Below are 23,348 nucleotides of genomic sequence, written 5' to 3'. Positions count from 1 at the left end.
CAATCCATATCAATGTATCATTACATCTCTAGCAACTAGTAGGTACACCTTTCCTGATCTACTTATGAAGAATGCATATCAATACCTTAAGAACACACACACACACACACACACACACACCAAATGCAAATCATCCATCACATCAAGAATAAAAGAGAAAAGAGAGAAATTAAAAAGAAAATGGGGTACTTTTAATGTAAATAGCAGATAAACAACCATGTCACTACAGGGCTTACAAGCTTATCACAAAACTAACTGCAAAGAACACTTAAAAAAAATTAATAAAAAAAGTCCAAAAAGGGTAAGATCCATTTTTTTTTTATACATTTCCAAACCGCTCGGCACGTTTTCGCTTCTTTGCCTGAAAAAGAAAGAAAGGGTGGGGTGAGGATAAACAAGACTGAACCATGGTCAATATTGATATTAATAGGAGCCTCGCTTGAGATGGTGTCACAATCTACAGCGGTTAACTCTCAGATATGATTTGAGTTTTATTCCTCTGAAGTGAATGTGCTCTAAGTGATGTCTGACAATATATATATATATATATATATATATATATATATATATATATATATATATATATATATATTCTATCCCTTCTGTGCTTTGTATAAGTTATACATAACCTGATTATATGGAGAGGATTGTAAAAATGTAGTCTTGCCACAAAGTGGCACTACCTTGTCTCTTGTATGGTAGGCAATGTTAGTCACCCCACACAATATCATCAAATTTGTAAAACCCTCATTTCTTCCAACAAAGATAACCTGAATAATCTATCACTTTATATGATGAACAGATTTTAAACGGCATTTATTTCACAAACGGCATTATTCACATATAAACACTGATCATCACACACAGATTTAATGAACCTTTTAAAACCAGTTTACCAGCAGAACCCATACCTCTGCATCAGTGGCTCCAGCAGACGCTGCACTTGTGACAATGCCAAATCGCTCCTTCCTCTTCTTAAGCTTTTCATCATCCTCAATCTGTGAACATACAAAACAGCCAACACCACATTCAAACAGCTACTGTGCAAGACAAATGTAAGTTGTAAGTGAAATATGAAAAATTTACCTTTTTAGAAACTGAAGAGACATTCATGCCAAAACGTTCTGCTCTCTTCTTTAATACCTCAACCTGAAAGAAGAGTGGCATGTTTATGAGTGGTTTTGCAGAAAAGTTGTTGTTTCACATTTCAATTTCCAAGCCACCATGAAAATGCGCAACCAAATTACTTACATTTGGTTTGGCTGAAGTTCCTAAAAAAAAAAAAAAAACCATCAATAAATATGGAACTCTTTATTAATTAGACACTGTGTCTTGAAATTTTAAGAGTGGATTCCACAATATACTGCACACAACAAACAGAGCAAGCACCGGTGTCCCAATTCAAATGACTGACTTACAGTATGTGCCCGTTTAAAGTAAATAGTTTATTAAAAGATTAAAATGAACAAATTCAAAGCGATTATCAGAATAAAAATGAAAAACAACACTCAATGAGTCATTCATTGCAGTTCATCGTGACCAAAAGTCATCACAAAGAAAATCAGATCAAAACACTGTACTTAGTGACTGACTGGTTGTTCTAATGTTATGTCATGTCTTTCATTTGCAAGTTATGTTTAAGTACTTGTATGAAGCTATTTTAATCCACCTTATTTTCCCATAAAAGCAAGCACAGCCATTAGTAAATTTTTTGTGTCTGCCTTCTGGTGTTCTCCGCTTCCAGCTATATTCAGTTGTACAAAACAGCATGCTTTGCCACTTGATATTGCAAACTGGGGTTTCTTTCTTCCGCATTAAAAAATAAGGTGGATAGGAGAATGTAAATAGAACTGGACACAACCAATGTGTGGCAGAAGAAATTAATATAATGAAAAAATAATATCATGGTCTTACCCATGACAACAGCATCATAGCAGCACAACACATAATAAACTTATTTGAAAATAACCAATAGCAGCTGTATTTTAACAAAAAAGGTTGAGATGCACTGCACACATATTAGAGGTCATCTCACCTTTGGACAACACAGTTTCAGGTACTTCCAAACCAAATCTATTAAAAACAAGAATAGGAATTAAAGATATATAGAGGTCTCAAGCCACAATACATTTACATTTTAGTTACAAGTCTGTGTGCAATTTACTATTCCTGTAAACTTTTATTTCCAATTTAAAGTTATTTGAATGTTTGACAAGCAGTTATATAATTTGTCTTATTGACACAGAAAAAATTGAATTGGTTTTCTTACATAAAAGCACTGCACAGACCAAACACCGCATTGTTCTCAAGAGTTCTTCTGTCTGTGACCCTCTTTTAGTTTTAATGACATTTAATGGAATCTCTCTATCAAACAAACCTTGCTGCTCGTGCCGCCTTCTTGCTGTCTGCATTCGGTGGAAGATTGAAGCGTTCTGCTCTTTTCTGAAGCCTCTGCAAAGAAAATAATTTAAAAATTAACTACTACTAATTTTTTTAGATGCATAAATGATGCACATACAAATAATGCCCTAATGAAGCAAAACATCCCGTTGTACCACTTGGCACAACAAGCTTTACAAATCAAGCTTTACAAATCTTTAATAGTAGCAAATCAAATAAACTACCACTGACATGGTAAGAATCTTTAATAAGTATGACCAATGTGGTTTCAGTAAAGATCATTACCTCACCAACTGCAGCAGGAGGGTTTATCTTGACCAGTTTTTTCTCAGCGACCCTGAAATCAAGAGCACAGTAAATAAACAGACCCATTTCCAAACACTAATCCTCAGGCAAGGCTAGTACTATAGTGTGGCACATTCTTTATATACGCCATGTGCAATGTATGATGTACAAGTGAAAGGGGAATGACATACTCTTCAGGAGGAGTAAGTTCCTGTTTCTGGACTTCGGTCTCTTCTTTGGCAAAGGCCTCCTAAAACAAGTGCAGTATGTTACATTGAGCAAATCAAACACTATGATTGTTGTCCCATCTGGAACCTGAGTCCTGACACAAACACATTTGTCGGTTTACATCTATTAAAATCCATTCATTCACAGTAAAACAAAATAAAATAATAATAGTCACAGGTGATCTGATTAACTTAACCCCAAAGAGAGCTCATCAGAGAGGCACGTCAACACGCTTTGAAAGGTAAACATTAATTTGTTTGCTGTATCCTGGACAGTAAAGGACCACCTATTTACCGGTCAATCATTCAATGTTCTTTGTTACGCTTTAAAATAAAACTAGATAGGTGAAGTTTGTCAAAGAGAAACTAGGGCTGTATGACAACACATTTCTTGACAATGATATAAAGTGTGAATGGAGAGAGATGTTTTTAACTATTTATTCATATTAGAGCAATAAGTAAACACACAGGATGTGCCCGATGTTAAAAAGAGCTAAATGCAACAGTGAAAAGGAACTAAATAACCGCAAAAATCTTTTTCTTAACCATATTCAAAAACATGTCCTTAACACAACCACTGGGCCCCAAGCAGGCACTGTAGTTTTGTGCAGAATACATCATGTAACATGTACATGAATGTATGAACTGGGGAGTTACGTTTAGGGTTCACAAACAGAATTTCTGAACTCGGATCAATTCCAAACGGATTACAGATATTAGTGCTTGTAAACACCTAACGAGGTGCTGAAACCCTACAGGAAAACTGCTTTTTTATGGATTCATTCTCTTTTATTAACATGCATTATACATTGACATGGCGAGCGATTCATGCATTTATGAAACCAGAGACCCTTCCTATCGAAATCAGATCATGGTCACTTATGATCAGATCCTGGCATAAACTAGTCAAACACACACAATGCATTTCATTCATTTCTATCAAATAACACTGTAGCTCCTTCATTGTGCATCTATTGGATTTTGCCCTGAAAATTCCAATGAAAACATTACTTCTGAGAGAACTTACCTCACCATATTCTTCCAGAACTTCCTCTTCATTCACTTCTTCTAAAACCACATTTTAAAATGTTAAACAGGCATTGTAACGATTTCTGAATTTAAGATGGGTCCTACCAGGATGCCCAAAATTATTTTTATTCACATTTATTAAAGGAATACTGTGGTTCAACCAAGAGTGAAAATTCAGTCTTCATTTACTTAGTCACATTTACTTAGAGTTTCTTTCTAAACACAGAACACATAACCAAACAGTTTCTAGTATTTTTCATATTTCCATAGTATGAAAAAAAAAAAAAAAAAAAAAAACAAAGTCACTGATGACCAAAAACTGTTTTATCACCAACGTTCTTCAAAATATCATCTTTTGTGTTCAGCAGAAGAAAATACATACAGACTTGAAACAACGTGAGGGTGGATAAATTATGTCCGAATTTTAGGGTTAACTACCTCTTTAAGAAATATAGGAGTAGAAAGTAATTAAATAGGAAAAGTATTAGACTCAACTTTGATTATAGAGATCTAAGAACACAACTGTAATCATAACTGGTTAAGATAGAAAAAAAAAGTAATATATAAGACTGAAATATCTTGTATTAGCAAATGCATACCATGCTCGTCCAGGTAAGCCTGCAGCCGGGCGATCAGATCGGCTTTGTTTCCTTTGGCATCCAGCCCACGAGCAGTACATTCCTGCTTCAGCTCTGCCAACTGTGAAGATTATATAAGTTATAATGACTGGGGTTACATTTAACAAACAAATCACATATCTGCAGTGCGAAACCGGTTTTGCCAGTCCACAAAGTTGGATAAAAGAGTTCTAAATAAATTGTTATGTACCATGATGACATACATGCATAACAGGAAAAAAAAAGACAAGAGTGAAAAACTCTGTCTACGTCAATGTATGGTCTAACAAGATGAGTTGTTTACGTCAGCCGCTCTCTAGATTTTCGTCAAGCCCAAAAATGCGGTTTAGGAAGGCAAATAGGTGTTGATGGATGATGGCCAAAAAAGTAAACAACTAACTTGTTTTAAACTATGATGTCTTTTTTTATAGCCCACTTTTTAGGCACTTGTAAGGGAAAGAACACGTGCTGGTTTGCGTTTTATTTTTAGAGTGAACTGTTTGATAAACCACTTTAGTTTAAGGTAGTGCCTGAGTGGTGAGAGAACAAAGTAGAAGTCGTATTTTAGAAGTCTCTTAAAGACTGAGCTAAAATTATTTTAAGTAAAATGTTTCACATCGAGGAACGAAAGGTACACAGCTCACTATGTTTGAGGCTAGAGTCTAAACGCTGTCGGTCTACAAGGAAGCTGGCTAGACGTTTGAGCAACATGAGAGCTGGATGAAGCTTGAAACGTCAACTATATCTCGACTTATTCATCCCACAGCTAAGAACAGCTTGCTGTTACAGCCAGACCCAAACACTACACAAAAGATTCTTTACATATTGTTTCTTACCTTGAGTTTATGCAGTTCCACGACTTCCGCCATTTTCTTGAAGAGGTTTGTATTTTGAAATCTGCTTCATTCCGGTTTTAAGTCTTAACGGCCAATTTTGCGCTGCAGCGCCACCGCTCTGTCAGGAGACTGGGAATAACGTGACGTTGAGATTGTTCCTCATTACATCCATATGAATTTCACTAAATGGTTAAAAGACATTTAAAACAGTTTGCCAGGTTTTTAATAGACTACACACATAAAAATCAAAAAGTACAATGTGTCTAATATTTACATTTAACGTTAGAGTTTCAGGTGTATTATATTTAATTTCACAACTTATGAACTTTGCAACACGAATGAACATTCAACAAAATTGAGCTGAATAATGTAAACTTTACAGCTGAAATTCATACTGTTATGAATTTTGCAATATCAATTCTATTATTTCACAGTTAATTATTGTGAAGCTGCTTTGAAACTGTTATATTTTAAGCACATAAGTTTACATAAGTGTCTCTAGAGCGCGCACGACGCACTGAAAGGCACGTCAGCGTCTGAAAGCAGCAGTCTATCGCCGTATTTCGTTTATGAACAGATTCGGACAAGCCAGTTTTGCCAGTGTGCTATTATTATCGTTTCAACTGGGTGTTCTTGTGTTAGTTTGAACTCCTCAGGGTTGCCAGGTTTTCACAAACAAAACTTCCCAATTTCTACTAAAAAACGAGCCCAGTCGTGTTTTAAGGGGGGTTCCGCGGTAAAAATCGCAAATCTCCTGAGAACCTCCAGTAAAATTGGCTTTCCATGGGCTAAATATCACAGTATCCCGCAGGCATGAAAAGCAACCGCGGCAAGTAGCACAAATCGGCGGGAAAACCGCGGACTTGGCAACACTGATGCGCCAGCATCTGTTGTAAACCATAAGAGGGCGGACGTTATTTTCCCCCCTCAGTTCATTGGTTTAGTCACACGGAAACGAAGTTTTTTGTGTGGTCGCTTTTTCGTCAAATGGGAGGGCTTTGTTGTTTTGCCTCAGTTGATTGGTTTAGAAGGCTGAACTTCCATCGCCAGAGGGCGGACCTTGTTTTGTGCGTCGTAGTGAAGGCGTGCTGTATGAAACGCGGGAACTGGCGGTTCTGATTATAAGTTGTGACATTATTTTCAGTCGTCAATATTTTTAAGATCAAATAATTGATTTTAACTCTTTTGATTGCCGTTTGGATACTAAAAGTACTCTCTCTATACAGCCGCTGTTGTAAGTAGCTTTAGAGTGGCAGTATTCCCCGGAAAAGGGGCAGTTTGACATGGAGTCCTTTCAGAAAGTCGAGAAGATTGGAGAAGGAACATACGGGGTTGTTTATAAAGCCAAGAATAAAGTCACCGGAGAGACAGTTGCACTAAAGAAAATTCGATTAGACACGTAAGTGTTTGTCATTAGTTTCTTCTTCCTGTGTTATTAAATTTGCGTGTCAGATTTTTGTGTCATTAGTGTTTTAGATTGAAATATATTGCATACAGTCACACTCTTAATTGTAATTTAGTGCCTGTCTCTAACGTAACGTTACATGTATTATATTTATGTTTCATAAAACTGATCTGTTACGTAATTTACGTGTTTAGCCTCGTCTGTAGATAAGCGTTCGACAAAGCTGTTGCACTGCTGATGTAAATTAGATAATCCAGATTTACACCTTTTAATGTTTGTTTACGAACAGATGATGAAGTTTCCCTTAACTTAAGTTTTTCATTAACTTAGTATTTAACCTTAAATGACGTATTACCCAAATAAACGGAGAAGTCGGAGACGTAGGGGATATTTTATATGATGTTTATTACTCATGTTTAAAGATGTTTGTCTTAAATGCACGTCTTTGATTGACATATGATTGTTTGTTTGATTTCAGAGAGACTGAAGGTGTTCCCAGCACTGCCATACGTGAGATCTCTCTGCTAAAAGAGCTCAATCACCCAAACATAGTCAAGTATGTATATACAGTGTCTAAACTTCAGTCCTGGATTGGATTTCCCAAAAGCATCGTAAACGTAAGCTGATTGTAGAAACAGTTGTCACCACTTGACCTACGACCAAAATGCTTTTGGGAAACTGAGCCCTGAATGATTGAATTTTTCCTCAAGTGCATAACTTCACATCATAATGTAGAGTCAAACTCAGTCAGTGTACAGAATGCTTCTGGAGCCTTACAGGGCTGTTTTCTCACCTGCAGGTTGCATGATGTGATACACACAGAAAATAAGCTTTACTTGGTCTTTGAATTTCTTCACCAAGACCTGAAGAGGTTTATGGACTCGTCCACTGTCACTGGCATATCCTTGCCACTCGTTAAGGTGAATTTTTAGAGTTATAACACTGATTTTATTGATTATGTGAAATATATATATATACCCTGACCGTACAATTTTGGCGAATAAGAGTTACACAAAATGTATGAATTTAAATGAACACAATATTCTCCAAAAAAATTTAATTTCAAATTACAAGATTGTTGTTTGATTTTGTTTCAGTATCAGTTAATTTGTAAATATTTCAGGCATGTGTCATTTTATTCTTAAGAAAATAATGCTGTTAACCAGTGGTTTTCAGTGTCACTCTCATACTGATCAAATCAGGTGTACAAAAGCCAATACAAAATGTCTGATTTGCTGTGGCTCTCCAGGATTAAACATTCTTGCTTCATTATAATTGTGCTTCATTATAGTAACTTATTATAATTATTATATAATCATTAATTAAAGCCTAAGGGTTCTTTCAAACTGGGTATGATTCCTAGCAAATCTGAGTGCAGAGTACAAAAAAAGTAGGATTTTCCCTAGACTTCTACTAACTATAATTCTATAAGCAGGGAATTATTAGACTTTTACAGTAGAGATTATTGATTTTTCTGTTTAATATAAGAGTGCAAATAGTTTTTACTTGGAAAATGTTCTTACCTGCAAGGGGTTCCTGTCCACAAAAAGTTTGAGAAGTCTTATGAGAGTTTATTGCCCTCATTAAAGTCCCCATCCATCCACCCTCACCCTGAAAAAGATGATGATCTGACGATAGCTGCTCGTATCTCAGATTGTCTAACAGACATTTCTACCTTAATGAAGGACCATCACCTTGAACCTTACCAAGACAGAACTGCTTGTGATTCCAGCAAACCCATCGTTACATCACTATTTCACCATCCAGTAAGGCACATCAACCATAACTCCTTCAAAAACAGCCAGAAACCTTGGAGTTATGATTGATGATCAGCTGACTTTCTCAGACCACACTGCTAAAACTGTCCGATCCTGTAGATTTGCTTTATTAAACATCAATAAGATCAGGCCCTTTCTTTCTGAACGTGCTGCATAACTCCTTGTTCAAGCTCTTGTTCTGTCCAGGCTGGACTACTGCAATGCTCTCTTGGCAGGTCTTCCAACCAGTTCTGTCAAACCTTTACCATTATTCAACAATAGTCTTTAACGAGCCAAAAAGAATGCATGTCACACCTCTGTTCATCAATTTGCACTGGCTACCAATAGCTGCTATCATTAAAATTCAAGGCATTAATGTTTGCCTACAAAACCACCACTGGATCTGCAACCCTTTACCTAAATTCATTACTTCAGACTTATGTGCCCTCCAGAAGCCTCTGTTCTGAAAGTGAATGGTGCTTTATAGTGGCATCCCAAAAAGGCACAAAATCACTTTCACTGACTTTTAAATTAAATGTTCCCTCCTGGTGGAATAACCTGCCCAACTCAATCTGATCAGCTGTGTCCTCAGCCATCTTCAGGAATCAGCTCAAAAACATCTCTTCCATATACACTTGACCCCGTAGAAATACGTTAATCAGCACAACAGTTCATGTGCTGGTCGTTGCCTAATTGGGACCCGAAGTAGATAAATATAACGTGTGATTTCTAAAACCGTATGCAATAACAGTGTGAAACTCTTTATATTCATTCAGTGTGCGCATGTCCAAAGAGTAAATCCGATCAGAAGCTTGTGACATGTAAATGCGCATATCAACCCGATCACTTTATTCAGCATTCATGTAAACACTACGTTCAGATTCGTCAGTCAGACTGAATTCAATCTGATGGAAGCAAAAAGTCTCCATGTAAACGCACCTAGTGTGAAGCAGACTGACACACAGAGCGTCTGAACCGATGGAAGTTCGATGCTTAAAAAAAATTCTAACTGACCCTCTGATGTCACATGGACTACTTTGATGATGTTTTTCTTACCTTTCTGGACATAGTCAGTAGACTGTACACACAGATTCAATGGAGGGACTGAGAACTCTCAGACTAAATCTAAAATATCTTAAACTGTGTTCTGAAGATAAACGGAGGTCTTACGGGTTTGGAACGACATGAGGGTGAGTTTTTAATTGCATAATTTTGATTATTGGGTGAACTAACCCTTTAAGTATTCAGTTAACAGCCTGCTACAGAAATGAATAATCAAATGTAAAATAAAACCGCATAGTCTTCACTGTAAGAATTACACTTTCTTTGTTTCTTATTAAAGTTACAAAAGTCCTTCAATTAAGAGCAGTGAGTGATTTTGTCTTTGTCTTTTGTTTGATTTGTACAAGTTGGCTGCCTCCCCCTATTTATCAGCATCACCCCGTCCCTTAACCGCTGCCCTTTGCCAGGCTCCTGGCAGGACTGGGTGCGTGAGAGAGGAGAGGCGCTGTAAAAGCCATGGCTGGCGGCGTGTGATGAGACGCACCTGAACCAAATGGAGCCTTATCACCACGCTTTTTAAATGCAGAGCTTCCCCGTGCATGCCTTGTAGGTCCAGGAAGGGTGTGTAGAGGGATTCCCGTGCTGCCAGAGCAGTGAGCTGCCGGAACTGCAGTCCGGACGAGAACCGCACCCATTATTCTGGGCCAGAATGCAGGGCCGTTTATCCCCGGGAAGCGCTGTGGGCCAAGGAGGACATAGCCACCCAGAAGAAGCAAACGCTCCTCATGCTAGACTCCTCACCTTACCTGGACCCTTCCTTCCCAGACACTGTCCCACCTTCATGAACCCCACAGCACAACGAGAACACCAGATCCCATTTACTATGAACACCCTTTACCTTTGGACAATTTATTCGCTGTTTTTGTTATTTTTCTGTTAATAAAATCCTCTCCGAGGCCTGACGCCACACCCACTGTGCCTTTCATTTGCCCCTCCTGCCACTGCACAAAGTCAGAAGCATGAATAGTCCACTGTTGCTTTAAGAGTCGCACTGATCTCATTTACTGTTAACATGTACAGTATTTTTATTCTCAACTTTTTATGTTCAAACAGTGCAAGTTCTCTTTAGTGCTTTTAAAAACATGAGTAAATCTAATCAACTTCAGTAAATCAAGTTTACAAGATCACGTCCCATTTTGCAAAAGTCACATCACATTTTACTGATTTGAAATTGGGCTTTTATGGAGGAGCAAAAGCAAAGCACTAGCTGGAAAGGGGCGCGATAATCACTTTATCTCGATTTTACCTCAGCTGTATTTCGATTAATTGCACAGCCCTAATTTTTATTCTAACTACTTGTTTTCGTTTTATTCAAAACAAAATAAAACATGATCCTCTATCACTTCATTCTCTTGTGTTCTGTTGGCTTTTATTTTTATTAAAAAAATTGTATTGACCCTCTAACACTAGCGTTCTCTACTTTTATATTCCTTTTTTCTTTTTATAACTGTGCATTTTTGCATTCAACAGTGCTATGTTAGGCAAGGTTAGGCACATCAAGTTGATTTGTATAGCGAATGTCCCACACACTTGTTGTTTATAATAAATTACACTATAATAATATGGTTAAATATGACAATTAAAAAAATTTAGCCCGCAAGGCTAAATAGTACTCTAATTGTTTGTCTGTATTTTTTTTTTAGAGTTACCTGTTCCAGTTGCTCCAGGGACTGGCCTTCTGTCACTCTCATCGTGTTCTACATAGGGACCTTAAACCCCAGAATCTCCTGATCAATGCTCAGGGTGAGATCAAACTGGCTGATTTTGGTCTGGCCAGAGCGTTTGGTGTACCTGTGCGGACTTACACACATGAGGTGAGAAGCAGAAACATTGTTTTTCTAAAAGATTTGTTCATTGTGTTTCCACCTTAAATAAGGTGAAATAATCTAAAATGTAACAGTAGCCACATTTACATGTATACTTTTTTTGTCATTCTGATTGAAAGATTCAGTGGCCAGAACATGTACACATTCGTAGAAATTATACAGCCATCTTCTATTGTACCACACACAGAACCAAATTGATTTCTCGTTTGCAGTTTTTAATAACCAAGTTGCACAGATGTATATCTATCAGATAAAATAAAACCCAATATAGCTTGATCTCAGCAATCTGATCAATACACTTATTCATATCACAATATATTTCTTAAAGGGTTAGTTCACCCAGATAGCAAAATTATGTAATTAATAACTTACCCTCATGTTGTTCCAAACCTGTAAGACCTCTGTTTATCTTTGGAACACAGTTTAAGATATTTTAGATTTAGTCCCGAGAGCTCTCAGTCCCTGTCAGAGCTGTGTGTATGGTATACTGTCCATGTCCAGAAAGGTAAGAAAAACATCTTCAAAGTAGTCCATGTGACATCAGAGGGGCAGTTAGAATTTTTTGAAGCATCGAAAATACATTTTGGTCTAAAAATAGCAAAAACGACGACTTCATTCAGCATTGTCTTCTCTTCCATGTCTGTTGTGTGAGAGAGTTCAAAACAAAGCAGTCTGGATATCCGGTTCGTGAACTAATCATTCAGTTCACCAAATCGAACTGAATCGTTTTAAATGGTTCGCATCTCTAATACGGCTCGGTGTTCATCTTCAGTTCTCTCTTCACAGCAGTTCAGTCAGTGTACTGTTTGAGTGCATGCATTACTCCGGGATATTGGTTTGTTTGAACTCAGAGGGAGTGTCAGCCACATTAAAAAAGTTAACAGCTTAAAACATTTGTGGATTAATGCGTATTAAAGATGCGAACCGTTTAAAACGATTCAATTCGATTTGGTGAACTGAATGATTTGTTCGCGAACCGGATATCCAGACTGCTTTGTTTTGAACTCTCTCACACAACAGACACGGAAGAGAAGACAATGCTGAATAAAGTCATCGTTTTTGCTATTTTTGGACCAAAATGTATTTTCGATGCTTCAAAAAAATTCTAACCGACCATCTGATGTCACATGGACTACTTTGATGATGTTTTTCTTACCTTTCTGGACATGGACCGTATACCGTACACACAGCTTCAATGGAGGGACTGAGAGCTCTCGGACTAAATCTAAAATATCTTAAACTGTGTTCCAAAGATAAACGGAGGTCTTACGGGTTTGAAACAACATGAGGGTAAGTTATTAATTACAAATTTTGCTATCTGGGTGAACTAACCCTTTAATGTTATAGCATTGAGGAATAAAATAACAGAACAACCCTCTGTAATGCAGCTCTGAAATGAATTGTATTGTGATACTAAATTGTTTTACTGTAGGCTGTTTAAATAGAACAAACAATTTCTTACCAAGAGTTGCTTTATGAACACAGAGAATAATCGTAACAAGCTATATCACAAGTAATATTTCTAAGCCTGTTTTTATACATTAAATACATTAAATTCATGAAGTGAGCACTTATAAATTCAAGCAGATTGGAAATTGTAAATCTGTAATGAATAAATCAGGGCTCCAGACTAACATTTGAGAGCAGTGGCACCAGCTCCACTAAGTTCTCCAGATGGTGGCGCCAGGAGCAGATTTGGTAGCACTAGGGGTAGTGTGTGGGGTATTCAAAATAAAGATCATTTAATCATAAAATTTCTATTGTTTTGCATTAATAAGTGCAGTTACTGTTATACTAATGTATTACTAATAATATTTCATTTTAATTTCTTGTTTATTTTTCTTTTGTTTATCGTTTATACAGATTTGACAGAAAAGCACTAAACTTGAATTAAGATACATAACATTTTTTACTTTTATTAACAACAGTAACAGGCGAAAAATCTAATTTTTATATACAGAAAAGTTTAATTCCACTCTTATTAAATGTACCATTATTTGTCTGGCATATGGAACTGACCAACTTCAGTGATTTGAATGAATTAGTATCAAATTGAAGAAAAGTTTGTCTTTTCTTACTTCATACACAAAAAAACTGTACAATTCTGACAAATTCTGATTTCTTGATGATTTAATATTTTATAATAGTGATTTTAGAAATGAATGACTAATAAGCCAATAAGTGCTCCTTTGCTCCTGTCCACTGGTTATAATTGTGATTTGATGTTTTACATACATTTTACATAAGTGTTTGTTTACCTCAATGTATATTTTGTTCATCCCATTAAAAATAACATTCAAACTGGATCATCTTAGAGCTTTAAAGTGCTGGAAATGTTCTGATGTTCTGTGAAAAGTGCTTGAATTTCTCTCTCAAAGGGTTGTACAAACCCTGAAATGAATGATATAATGCATTCGACTATTTCTACCACAGCACCATGGTTACAATTAGCGTTACAGCTTCTGGTTTCCTGATGAATGTAAGCGCTGTTTATAACAGAGATTTCTGTGCAGAATTTGAATGATTCTTACTAGATCTTGTGGTAACCTTATCATTGTGCAGCGGATTGAAACGCTTCTCACTGGATCTCGCAGCACTGGTGCATCTGTTCAGTAACAGTGTTGCAAAATCAACTGCAACTGAAAAATAGTAAATAATATAGGTCCGCAATACGCAGCTGGAATGTAGTGCGCTTTAGATTCACTTTCGCTTAATTTGCCATTTGATGTTTCTTAAATGCAACTGAAATGGGAGAGTTTATGAGCTGGGCAATAAATATATCGGGCAAAACATATAACACCTGAGGCACCGCTACAGTGAGCTTTATGACCAATGCATGGCAAAAAAAAAAAAAAAAAAATCCCTGAACAAGGGTTTTATTTTTTATTTTTATTATAATCTTTTGCCATGTCTAGATTTTGTTTGACATCTTTACTTAGTGATTATTTTGATTTAAGTCTGTTCTAGAGACATATTAAAACTTTTTGATAAAGCTCTCATTGGTTTTCTTTTGGAAATATGTTTCAAATTTATACTGATTGCATTTATGACTGTAAAGCATGTCTCTGTGTGTCAAAATCGTGATTAAAATCGAAATCGCAAAATTGATAAAAAAAATCTTGATAGGTTCTCTTACGAGAGTTCTCTCGTACTGCGTCTTAGCTAAGACGCTACGGGAAAAGTCTCTTTTCACGAAATACTGAAGCAAAAAATTATCCTTAATTTTGAATTTTTGTAAAGCGCATTTGCAGCAGCACACAGGCATAGGCGAGACGGCTTGCTCGCTCATTGGCTGCTCTGCGGCAACTGCACAGCCTATCGAGCGCGCACTGATGCAACATCAGACCAATAAGGGCGCTTCGCGCCCTTCATGTCACTTCCCGCCGAAACGGGTGTGGCCCAACCCTATAAAAGGAGCTCGAAAAGGCTAACTCACCTGATTTTTCATCTCTTCAGCGAAGCTCACGCATCGTTGGATCACGAAGGAAGCAAGCGGCGTCTGATAAGCATCTCAGCGGGACGAGCCACTTCTGAAGCTGCTGGCCTTCGCCGCCTTCCACTGCCGTTCCTGCTGCGCTCTCCGGTGCCTATATCCTTTTATATCCTTGTGTGTGTTCGCCCTGCGACGCACACTCGTAAAAGAGCTGCGTCTTTTTAAAGATGCCCTCGTGCGGCTCGTGCAGAGCCCTGCTCAGCGAAGGAGACTGTCACGTCATCTGTGTCTCCTGCCTGGGTGAGGATCATGCAGCGCTCGCTCGCTGACGGCGGCTGCCCTCACTGCGAGCTACTGCCGATGGTGACTCTGATGACTCGCCTGGCATTCTTCTCTGAGCCTGCATCCTCCGCTGTGCCGCAGCGCCGTAAAAAGCGCCGTTTCCAGCGTTTACCGGAACCGCCTCCAGCTCAACCGAGCTCGCCGGTTCTCCCCGCTTCACCGGCCTCCCCTGCATCGCTTCCCGATGGTCAGCGCCCGCTGTCTGCTGCCGCGTCCTCCGAGGAAGGGGATCTCAGGGCCGCGTTGGAGGAAGAGGACACGTGCTCTCTGCTAGCTTCGGGCAGTGAGGGTTGGGCTAGCTCCGCGGATCTCGCGCCTTCTGCTCAGAGGCCCAGCAGACGGGCTGATATCGAGAAAGAGCTGATGCGAGTGCTCACGCTGGCCGCGGCGAGCCTCGGCCTCGAGTGGTCTGCACCAGCGCACCCCTCTCGTTCCCGGCTGGATGGTAGCTTTCTCCCGGATGAGCGTATTTCTCCCAGCTCGAAGCACGCCCCGTTTCTTCCTGAGCTTCATGAAGAAGTGGCGAAAGCTTGGAATGCTCCGTTCTCGGCGAGAGCTCGTTTGTCTGTTTCGCCAGCATTCTCCACACTGGACAATGCTAAAAACAAAGGCTACCAATCACTTCCGCCGGTGGAACAGGCTATAGCAATGCACCTTTGCCCGCCCTCTGCTGGATGGCGGACGAAAGCGGCGTTGCCATCGAAAGCCTGCCGCATGACGTCATCGCTGCTCGCACGGATCTTCTCCGCTGCTGGGCAGGCTGCGTCTGCGCTACACACCATGGCCACGCTGCAGATCTTCCAGGGCGATCTCCTCCGCAAGCTGGATGAGATGGGACCTGAAGCGATCTGTCTCGCGGATTTGAGGAGTGCTTCGGATCTCTCCCTCCGCGCTACTAAATCCGCTGCACAGGCCATGGGACGGGTTATGGCTTCCGCTACAGTGGCTGAGAGACATTTGTGGCTAACGCTTTCGGACATGGCGGAGTCTGAGCGCGTTGCGTTCCTCGACGCCCCGCTGACTCCTGCTGGCCTCTTCGGATTGTCTGTCAACGAGTATGTCGAGAGATTCGTCGAGGATCAGAAAGCGTCACAAGCGTTTAAGCACTTGTTGCCAAAGCGCTCCGGTTCTGCAGCGAGCCGCGCTAGACCGGCCCCACAAAGCTCTCAGTCACGCCCACCGCCTCCAGCTGCTTCATCGCGACAGCGTCAGCAACGCAGCTCGGGACCCCGTTCTCGCTCTTCCAGCCGTCGCCCCGCGCCGCGGGAGTCACGGCAGAGGATTACGACGAAGCCCCGAAGTCATCCTAGCACTGCTAGTAAAGCGCCGGTGTACAAGTGCCGCTGCGGCCGAGCTCTCACCCAAGCGCGCCGCTGTTGCAGTTCCAAGAAATGTGACTGTCTCAGTGTTTTCTGCAACGTGCAAGCCTGCACGAGTGCCCGCTTGCCTGCACACAAAAGCCGTTATCACAGCTACCCAGATATTTCCCGAAAAGAGTGTTATTTCTGGTGTTCCGGCCACGGCCGATGGTGCTATAAATGTAGTGACGATGCCCACTCCGCAGTGCCCATCTCCACATGTAAGCACAGCCCTGCACACAGGGCTCGCGCCCATAAGATCGACTCAGGTCGATCGCGCGCGCTACATAGTAAACGTGCCCACTCCTCAGTGCCCACAAACACTATGTCACACACGGCGCGTGGTTTCTGTAAAAACGAAACCCGTGCACGCACGCTCTGCCCAGGCAGTCAGCGAGTCGAAAGCGGTAAATGTGCACGGTTGCAGCCCACAGTTACTCGCAGACATCACGAGTCCCACGGGACCTTCTCAACCCTCCCTCAATCGGTTAAGCACCGGAACGGGGTCGAGGAGGAGCGATCTGCCCGCTGTGATCAGCACGCTCCCCGCCTCAAATGCCACAGGCGTAACGCCCATGGTGCAGCGCACCGAAGCGCCGCCGTTGCCCGGTCAACAGAGCGCGCTTCGCATCCAGCCCTTAGCCATTCATGCAGATGCATGGTCAGCGCTTCCAGGGGTTTCGGATTGGGTGCTAGGCATTATAAAGAGAGGCCACTCGCTACAGTTTTTTCGACGCCCTCCGCGCTTTTTAGCGCGCGTCGAAACTGCGGTCAAAACAGAAGTAGCACACATACTTCGGGCCGAAATATCAAAACTGTTGAGCAAAGGGGCTGTATAGCCTGTGTCTCAAGCTCAAAGCGAGGGGGGGGGGGCTGTACAGCTGATACTTTCTAGTGCCCAAGAAAGACAGACGGGGGTCTCAGGCCCATACTGGATCTAAGACAGCTGAACAAGGCATTGGTGAAACAGTTTCAGAATGCTTACGACCAGAAAACTCCTCGCGCATATTCGCAGAGGAGACTGGTTCATGTCAATAGATCTAAAGAACGCGTATTTTCAAATACAGATAGCATCAAGTCACAGGCGATATTTGAGATTCGCCTTCGAGGGCCAGGCATACCAGTTTACAGTCCTGCCGTTCGGCTTGTCCGTAGCCCCTCGTACGTTTACGAGGTGCATGGACGCAGCGCTCGCTCCTCTCAGACTCAGAGGCATGCGAGTGCTGAACTATTTGGATGACTGGCTGATTCTGGCTCAATCACGAGCGGAGCTCGTGGAACATGGGGCCATTTTACTCGATCACCTCGAGAAACTCTGTCTCGGTGTCAACTGGACGAAGAGTTCGCTGAACCCCAGTCAGACGATACTGTTTTTGGGTATAGCTTTGGACTCACGTTCCATGACGGCGCGGCTGTCACCACAGCGCGCGTTGGGCATTCAGCGAGCAGCGAGTTCTCTCCGCTGCAGCGCGACTGTTTCGCTCAGAGAATTTTAGGGGATGCTGGGTCTCATGGCCTCAGTTCGGCTTGTCCGTAGCCCCTCGTCCGTTTACGAGGTGCATGAACGCAGCACTCGCTCCTCTCAGACTCAGAGGCATGCGAGTGCCGAAACCTGTGCAGGTTGGCGGAACGCCTCCTGGTTTGGGCTCAGCGCAACTTGCGCTCGCTGAGGGCAGTTCATGTACCTGGGCTACAGAATCTGGGTCCAGACAGGGTGTCCAGAAACAACATTCCCACGGGCGAATGGTCTCTACACCCGCAAACAGTCCGGCTGTTGTGGGAGAGATTTGGCAGGGCGGAGGTGGACCTCTTCGCGTCCCACGAAAACGCTCACTGCCCCGCGTTCTTTTCCAAGAATGAAAGCGCGCTGTCACGGAGATGGCCGTGCTGCCCGCTTTATGCTTTCCCCCCCGTCTCCCTCCTTCCGCAGGTGATAGAACGGGTGAGAGAAACGAGATGTTCAATACTGCTTGTAGCACTTGCATTTTGGAAGAACCAACCATGGTTCCCAGATTTGATGCAGTTAGCAGACACCGCCCCGTGGCCAGTGCCGTTGAGGAGGGACCTCCTCTCGCAGGCCAGGGGCTCGATTTGGCACCCTCAACCAAAGTTGTGGTCCCTCCATGTGTGGGCGCTCAACGGTTACCCGCTGATCTCTCAGTGGGAGTGCTATATACCATCACTCAGGCTAGAGCCCCGACGACACGACGGCTGTATGCCTCGAAGTGGTCGGTGTTCTCCAGCTGGTGCACAGCTCGGGATGTTCACCCCTTAGTTGTGAGGTGACGGAGGTTCTCTCCTTCCTACAGGAGCTGTTGGATGAGGGCAGCGCCCCATCCATGCTCAAAGTTTATGTGGCGGCCATCGCAGCGTTTTCTGAGACAGCGCTCGGTCAGTCAATAGGAAGGAACGATTTGGTCATCCGCTTCCTTAGAGGAGCTAGGAGGCTGAATCCTCCCAGACCCCCGTCAGTCCCTATAGTGAAGTGACATTCAGCCAAGTATGGTGACCCATACTCATAATTTGTGCTCTGCATTTAACCCATCCGAAATGCACACACACAGAGCAGTGAACACACACACACACACTGTGAGCACACACCCGGAGCAGTGGGCAGCCATTTATGCTGCGGCGCCCGGGGAGCAGTTGGGGGTTTGATGCCTTGCTCAAGGGCACCTAAGTCGTGGTATTGAAGGTGAAGAGAGAACTGTATATGCACTCCCCCCACCCACAATTCCTGCCGGCCCGGGACTCTAACTCACAACCTTTCGATTGGGAGTCCGACTCTCTAACCATTAGGCCACGACTTCCCCTAGAGAGAATCAATCAATTATGAATAATTTACTGTCATTGTGTGAATAATATGTGAAAGTGACGTGACATTCAGCCAAGTATGGGGACCCATACTCAGAATTCGTGCTCTGCTTTTAACCCATCCGAAGTGCACACACACAGAGCAGTGAACACACACACAGTGGGCAGCCATTATGCTGCGGCGCCCGGGGAGCAGTTGGGGGTTCGATGCCTTGCTCAAGGGCACCTAAGTCGTGGTATTGCAGGTGGAGAGAGAACTGAACATGTAATCCCCACACCTACAATTCCTGCCGGCCCAAGACTCGAACTCACAACCCTTTGATTGCGAGTCCAACTCTCTAACCATTAGGCCACGACTTTTCCCACTATATGGGACCTCGCGACGGTTTTGGAGGCCATGAAGGGTCCCCCTTTTGAGCCTATCCAAACGATTAGCCTCCAGCATCTGTCATTCAAGACAGTGTTCTTGTTGGCTCTCGCTTCAGTGAAGCATGTGGGTGACCTGCACGCGCTCTCGGTGAGCCAGTCGTGCTTGGAGTTTGGGCCTAATGACTCAAGGGTCATACTCAAACCTAGGCACGGTTATGTGCCGAAATCCCTCAACACGCCGTTTCGGGCTCAGGTTATTGCCCTTTCTGCCCTGTCGGTGTCAGGAGAGGATGGAGACTCGAGTCTTCTTTGCCCTGTTAGGGCTTTAAGAGCTTATTTGTCTCGCTCCGTTGTCTTTAGACAGACTGAGCAGCTGTTTGTCTCTTTCAGTGGACGTTCCAAGGGAATGGCTGTTTCGAGACAGACTCTATCCAGATGGATAGTTGACGCCATAGCGTTAGCTTACGCTTCCAGGGGCCTTCAGTGCCCACTGGGCGTCAGAGCACACTCCACAAGGGGCGTCGCCTCGTCGTGGGCGTGGTCTACGGGGATCTCCTTGCAGGATATATGTATGGCGGCAGGTTGGGCCTCGCCGTCTACATTTATCAGGTTCTATAACCTGGAGGTTCACGCCTTGCAAGCAAGGCTGCTGTCAGTATAGTCGAATCAGGGCCCTGATTGGAAATCTGAGATCGTGAGCGTTATGTGCTGCCGACTGTTATATGGGCAGTATTGCGTAAGACCCGCATTGCCACATTGGTCAGGCCTTGCCTCGACTGTGTGATGTCATATTGCCGCATCTACGGGTGCTGCTAGATATGGGACGGAGGGTCCCCCCCCCCTCCTGTCCTGGACTCTCTGTGAGTCCCTCGGGTGACTGTGCACTGTAAATCCTGGGCGTTGCTTCCAGGTTTATTGGTGTGTGATCCCTGCGCGCACGGCGCTTTACATGGGGTTCCTGTAGCGTCTTAGCTAAGACGCAGTACGAGAGAACTCTCGTAAGAGAACGTACTCGGTTACTAACGTAACCTCGGTTCTCTCTAGAAGAGGGAACGAGTAATGTGTTCTCTGCCGTGCGTACGATTCACTCTGGTTCGCTTTGGCGATGAAATAAATCAGGTGAGTCAGCCTTTTCGAGCTCCTTTTATAGGGTTGGGCCACACCCGTTTCGGCGAGAAGTGGCATGAAGGGCGCGAAGCTATGGCTGTGTGCTGCTGCAAATCCGCTTTACAAAAATTCAAAATTAAGGATAATTTTTTGCTTCAGTATTTCGTGAAAAGAGACTTTTCCCGTACCGTCTTAGCTAAGATGCAGTACTCGTTCCCTCTTCTAGAGAGAACCGAGGTTACGTTAGTAACCGAGTACGTTTTTTTTGTCCATATCGCACAGCCCTAATATATATTTAAACTCAAAGAGACAGAATAGTCTGTGCTTGACTTGATATTTTATTCTGACCCAGAAGGCTAGATGAACATCATGGAGCGCTAAACACTCCGTGCAGTGTGTTTCATTCATACTCGCAGCCAGAGGGCGCTCTCGCGCCGAAAGTCATACCAGGAAATTCCAAATATGGACAACAGCGTCCAGCTATCGCTGTATGAAAACAGTAGTTTTCACAGAAAAACAGAAACTTTTTGAAAAACGAAGACATTAAACATACGATTGCGACAATATATGTTTTTTCCAAGTCATCTCCAGCAGGTGATAAAGTATATGAACAATGCAGTGCGAATTGCATTTATTACAGTATAGAAACTATTCTGCCTTATTATATGATAAAAAAGTGTTTGTAGTATATAAACAAATCATTATTATTTGTTATTGTCCAGCAGTTATAGATTTCTAAGCCAATGAAAAGCTAGAAATTATAGAAAAAATTGAGTTGCCCATAGTATCCACTACTAATCAAAAGTTTTTCAACGGTAAGCTTGTTAATGTTTTTTAAAGTATTTTCTGTTAACCAAGTCTGCATTTATTTGATCCAAAGTACAGCAAAACAGTACAATTTTGAAATATTTTTACAAGCCTATTTAAAATAACTGGTTTCTATTTGAATATATTTCAAAATGTAGTTTGAGATTTCAAGGCTGAATTTTTAGCATCATTACTTCAGTCACACGATCCTTCAGAAATAATTCTGATATTCTGATTTGCTGCTCAAAAAACTAAACTACAAAAAAAAAGAAAAAAAAACAAAAACAAACCCTTATTATGATAATGTTGAAAACAGCTGAGTAGATTTTTTTCAGGTTTCTTTAATGAATAGAAAGTTCAAAAGAACAGTATTTATCTGAAATGGAAATCTTTTGTAAAATGATGTCTTAATCATCACTTTTGATCAATTTAAAGAATCCTTGCTAAATAAAAGTATTCATTTCTATAATTTATTTTCCCAAAAATTTAAAAATGTACTGACTCTAAGCTTTTGAATGATATAATGTAGAATGTTGCAAAAGCTTCTCTTTTTTTTTATTAAACAAACACAAAACAAAGTAACATAAATCGCCCGACACACAACAAAGATAAACACAAAAATATACATAAAATAACAACAAGGCATTGTACTGTGAACATAAATGTACAACAGGCCCAGCAGGAACAAGGAAAAAACAAACGACAAATAGACCCTCTAGACCCACTATATCATACCAAACCTCAGAATATCACAAATAGAGGCATTTATGTTGTCAAAATAAGGTGTCCAAGTGCAAGTAAAAGTATCTGTTGTAGAGCGAATAAAACGTATTAGGAGTTCAAAAGGAATAGTCTCTCTGATGACTGAATGCCATCCTCTCATAGAGGGAAGTTTATTGCTGATCCACGACAAAAGTTAATTCTTACTGGCAGCAAAAGTAAACATGTCAAAAAGACGTCTTTTATGCTTATTAGATATTTCTTACATGTGAAACCCAGGAGGAGAGACTTAAAGGGTCAGGATCTAAGGCCAAACCTAAATGTTATTCAATTGAGCTATGACTCTGGACCAGTAGGTCTGGATTACATGACAACCCCATACACAGTGAATATAATCTCCTATGTCAGATTTACATTTAGGGCAGAGTGGTGAGTGAACTGAATTGTACTTGTGTCTTAGAATAGGCAAAATATGTATTCTGTGGAGAATCCTAAGCTGAATGGCTGCAAAAGCTTTTTATTTCTCATAAATGCTGATCTTTGAATCTATCTGTTCAACAAAGAATACTGAAAAATATTTACTCATCTCTTTTAAATATTGATATTCAGCAAATCAGCATATTAGAACAACAAAAAGAGCAATGTTATATAAGTGCTATAACAAGTCTCAGGTAGCATGGGCTTTTAAATAATATAATAAATAAAAAGAAAACAGAGTAGAAAAAGAATAGAGCAAGCTAGTGTTAGAGGTCTTACATTATACATATATACATATACATATATACACACACACACACACACACACAATTGCACAATAAAAGAAAATAGAATACAAAAAGATTAGAAATATAGATTTTTTTAAAGAATAGAATTAGAACAGTGAGTCCTAAAGTTAGAGGGTCAAATAAAGATGGAAGGGATGGGTTTTAAGCCGATTCTTGAAGATGGCTAAGG

General features: G+C 41.4%; 2 protein-coding genes across 2 annotated transcripts in view; one reads left to right on the top strand and one right to left on the bottom strand.

Annotated features, from left to right (window-relative positions):
* Positions 1-169: 169 nt before the first annotated feature.
* Positions 170-5,553, bottom strand: sarnp (SAP domain containing ribonucleoprotein). Its single transcript, XM_059538486.1, has 11 exons — positions 5,395-5,553; positions 4,541-4,640; positions 3,940-3,980; positions 2,877-2,935; positions 2,686-2,737; positions 2,378-2,451; positions 2,036-2,073; positions 1,252-1,271; positions 1,087-1,149; positions 912-998; positions 170-361 (listed from the first exon to the last, which is right to left on the bottom strand). The coding sequence occupies exons 1-11, from the start codon at positions 5,425-5,427 to the stop codon at positions 320-322; spliced, it is 609 nt and encodes a 202-aa protein (XP_059394469.1). The 5' UTR covers positions 5,428-5,553; the 3' UTR covers positions 170-319.
* An 805-nt stretch (positions 5,554-6,358) lies between these two features.
* The window catches only part of cdk2 (cyclin dependent kinase 2), a 41,714-nt gene continuing 24,724 nt past the window's right edge, over positions 6,359-23,348 (top strand). The window contains exons 1-5 of the mRNA XM_059538485.1: positions 6,359-6,540; positions 6,621-6,793; positions 7,278-7,355; positions 7,599-7,719; positions 11,262-11,432. Coding sequence (XP_059394468.1) covers positions 6,678-6,793; positions 7,278-7,355; positions 7,599-7,719; positions 11,262-11,432 — 486 coding nt within the window. The 5' untranslated portion in view covers positions 6,359-6,540; positions 6,621-6,677. The remainder of the gene's footprint in view (positions 6,541-6,620; positions 6,794-7,277; positions 7,356-7,598; positions 7,720-11,261; positions 11,433-23,348) is intronic.

This window comes from Carassius carassius, chromosome 44 (assembly GCF_963082965.1).
Source record: "Carassius carassius chromosome 44, fCarCar2.1, whole genome shotgun sequence".
NCBI lineage: Eukaryota > Metazoa > Chordata > Actinopteri > Cypriniformes > Cyprinidae > Carassius > Carassius carassius.
Note: the sequence above shows the minus strand (reverse complement) of the source record. Positions and strands in the feature narration are given on the sequence as shown.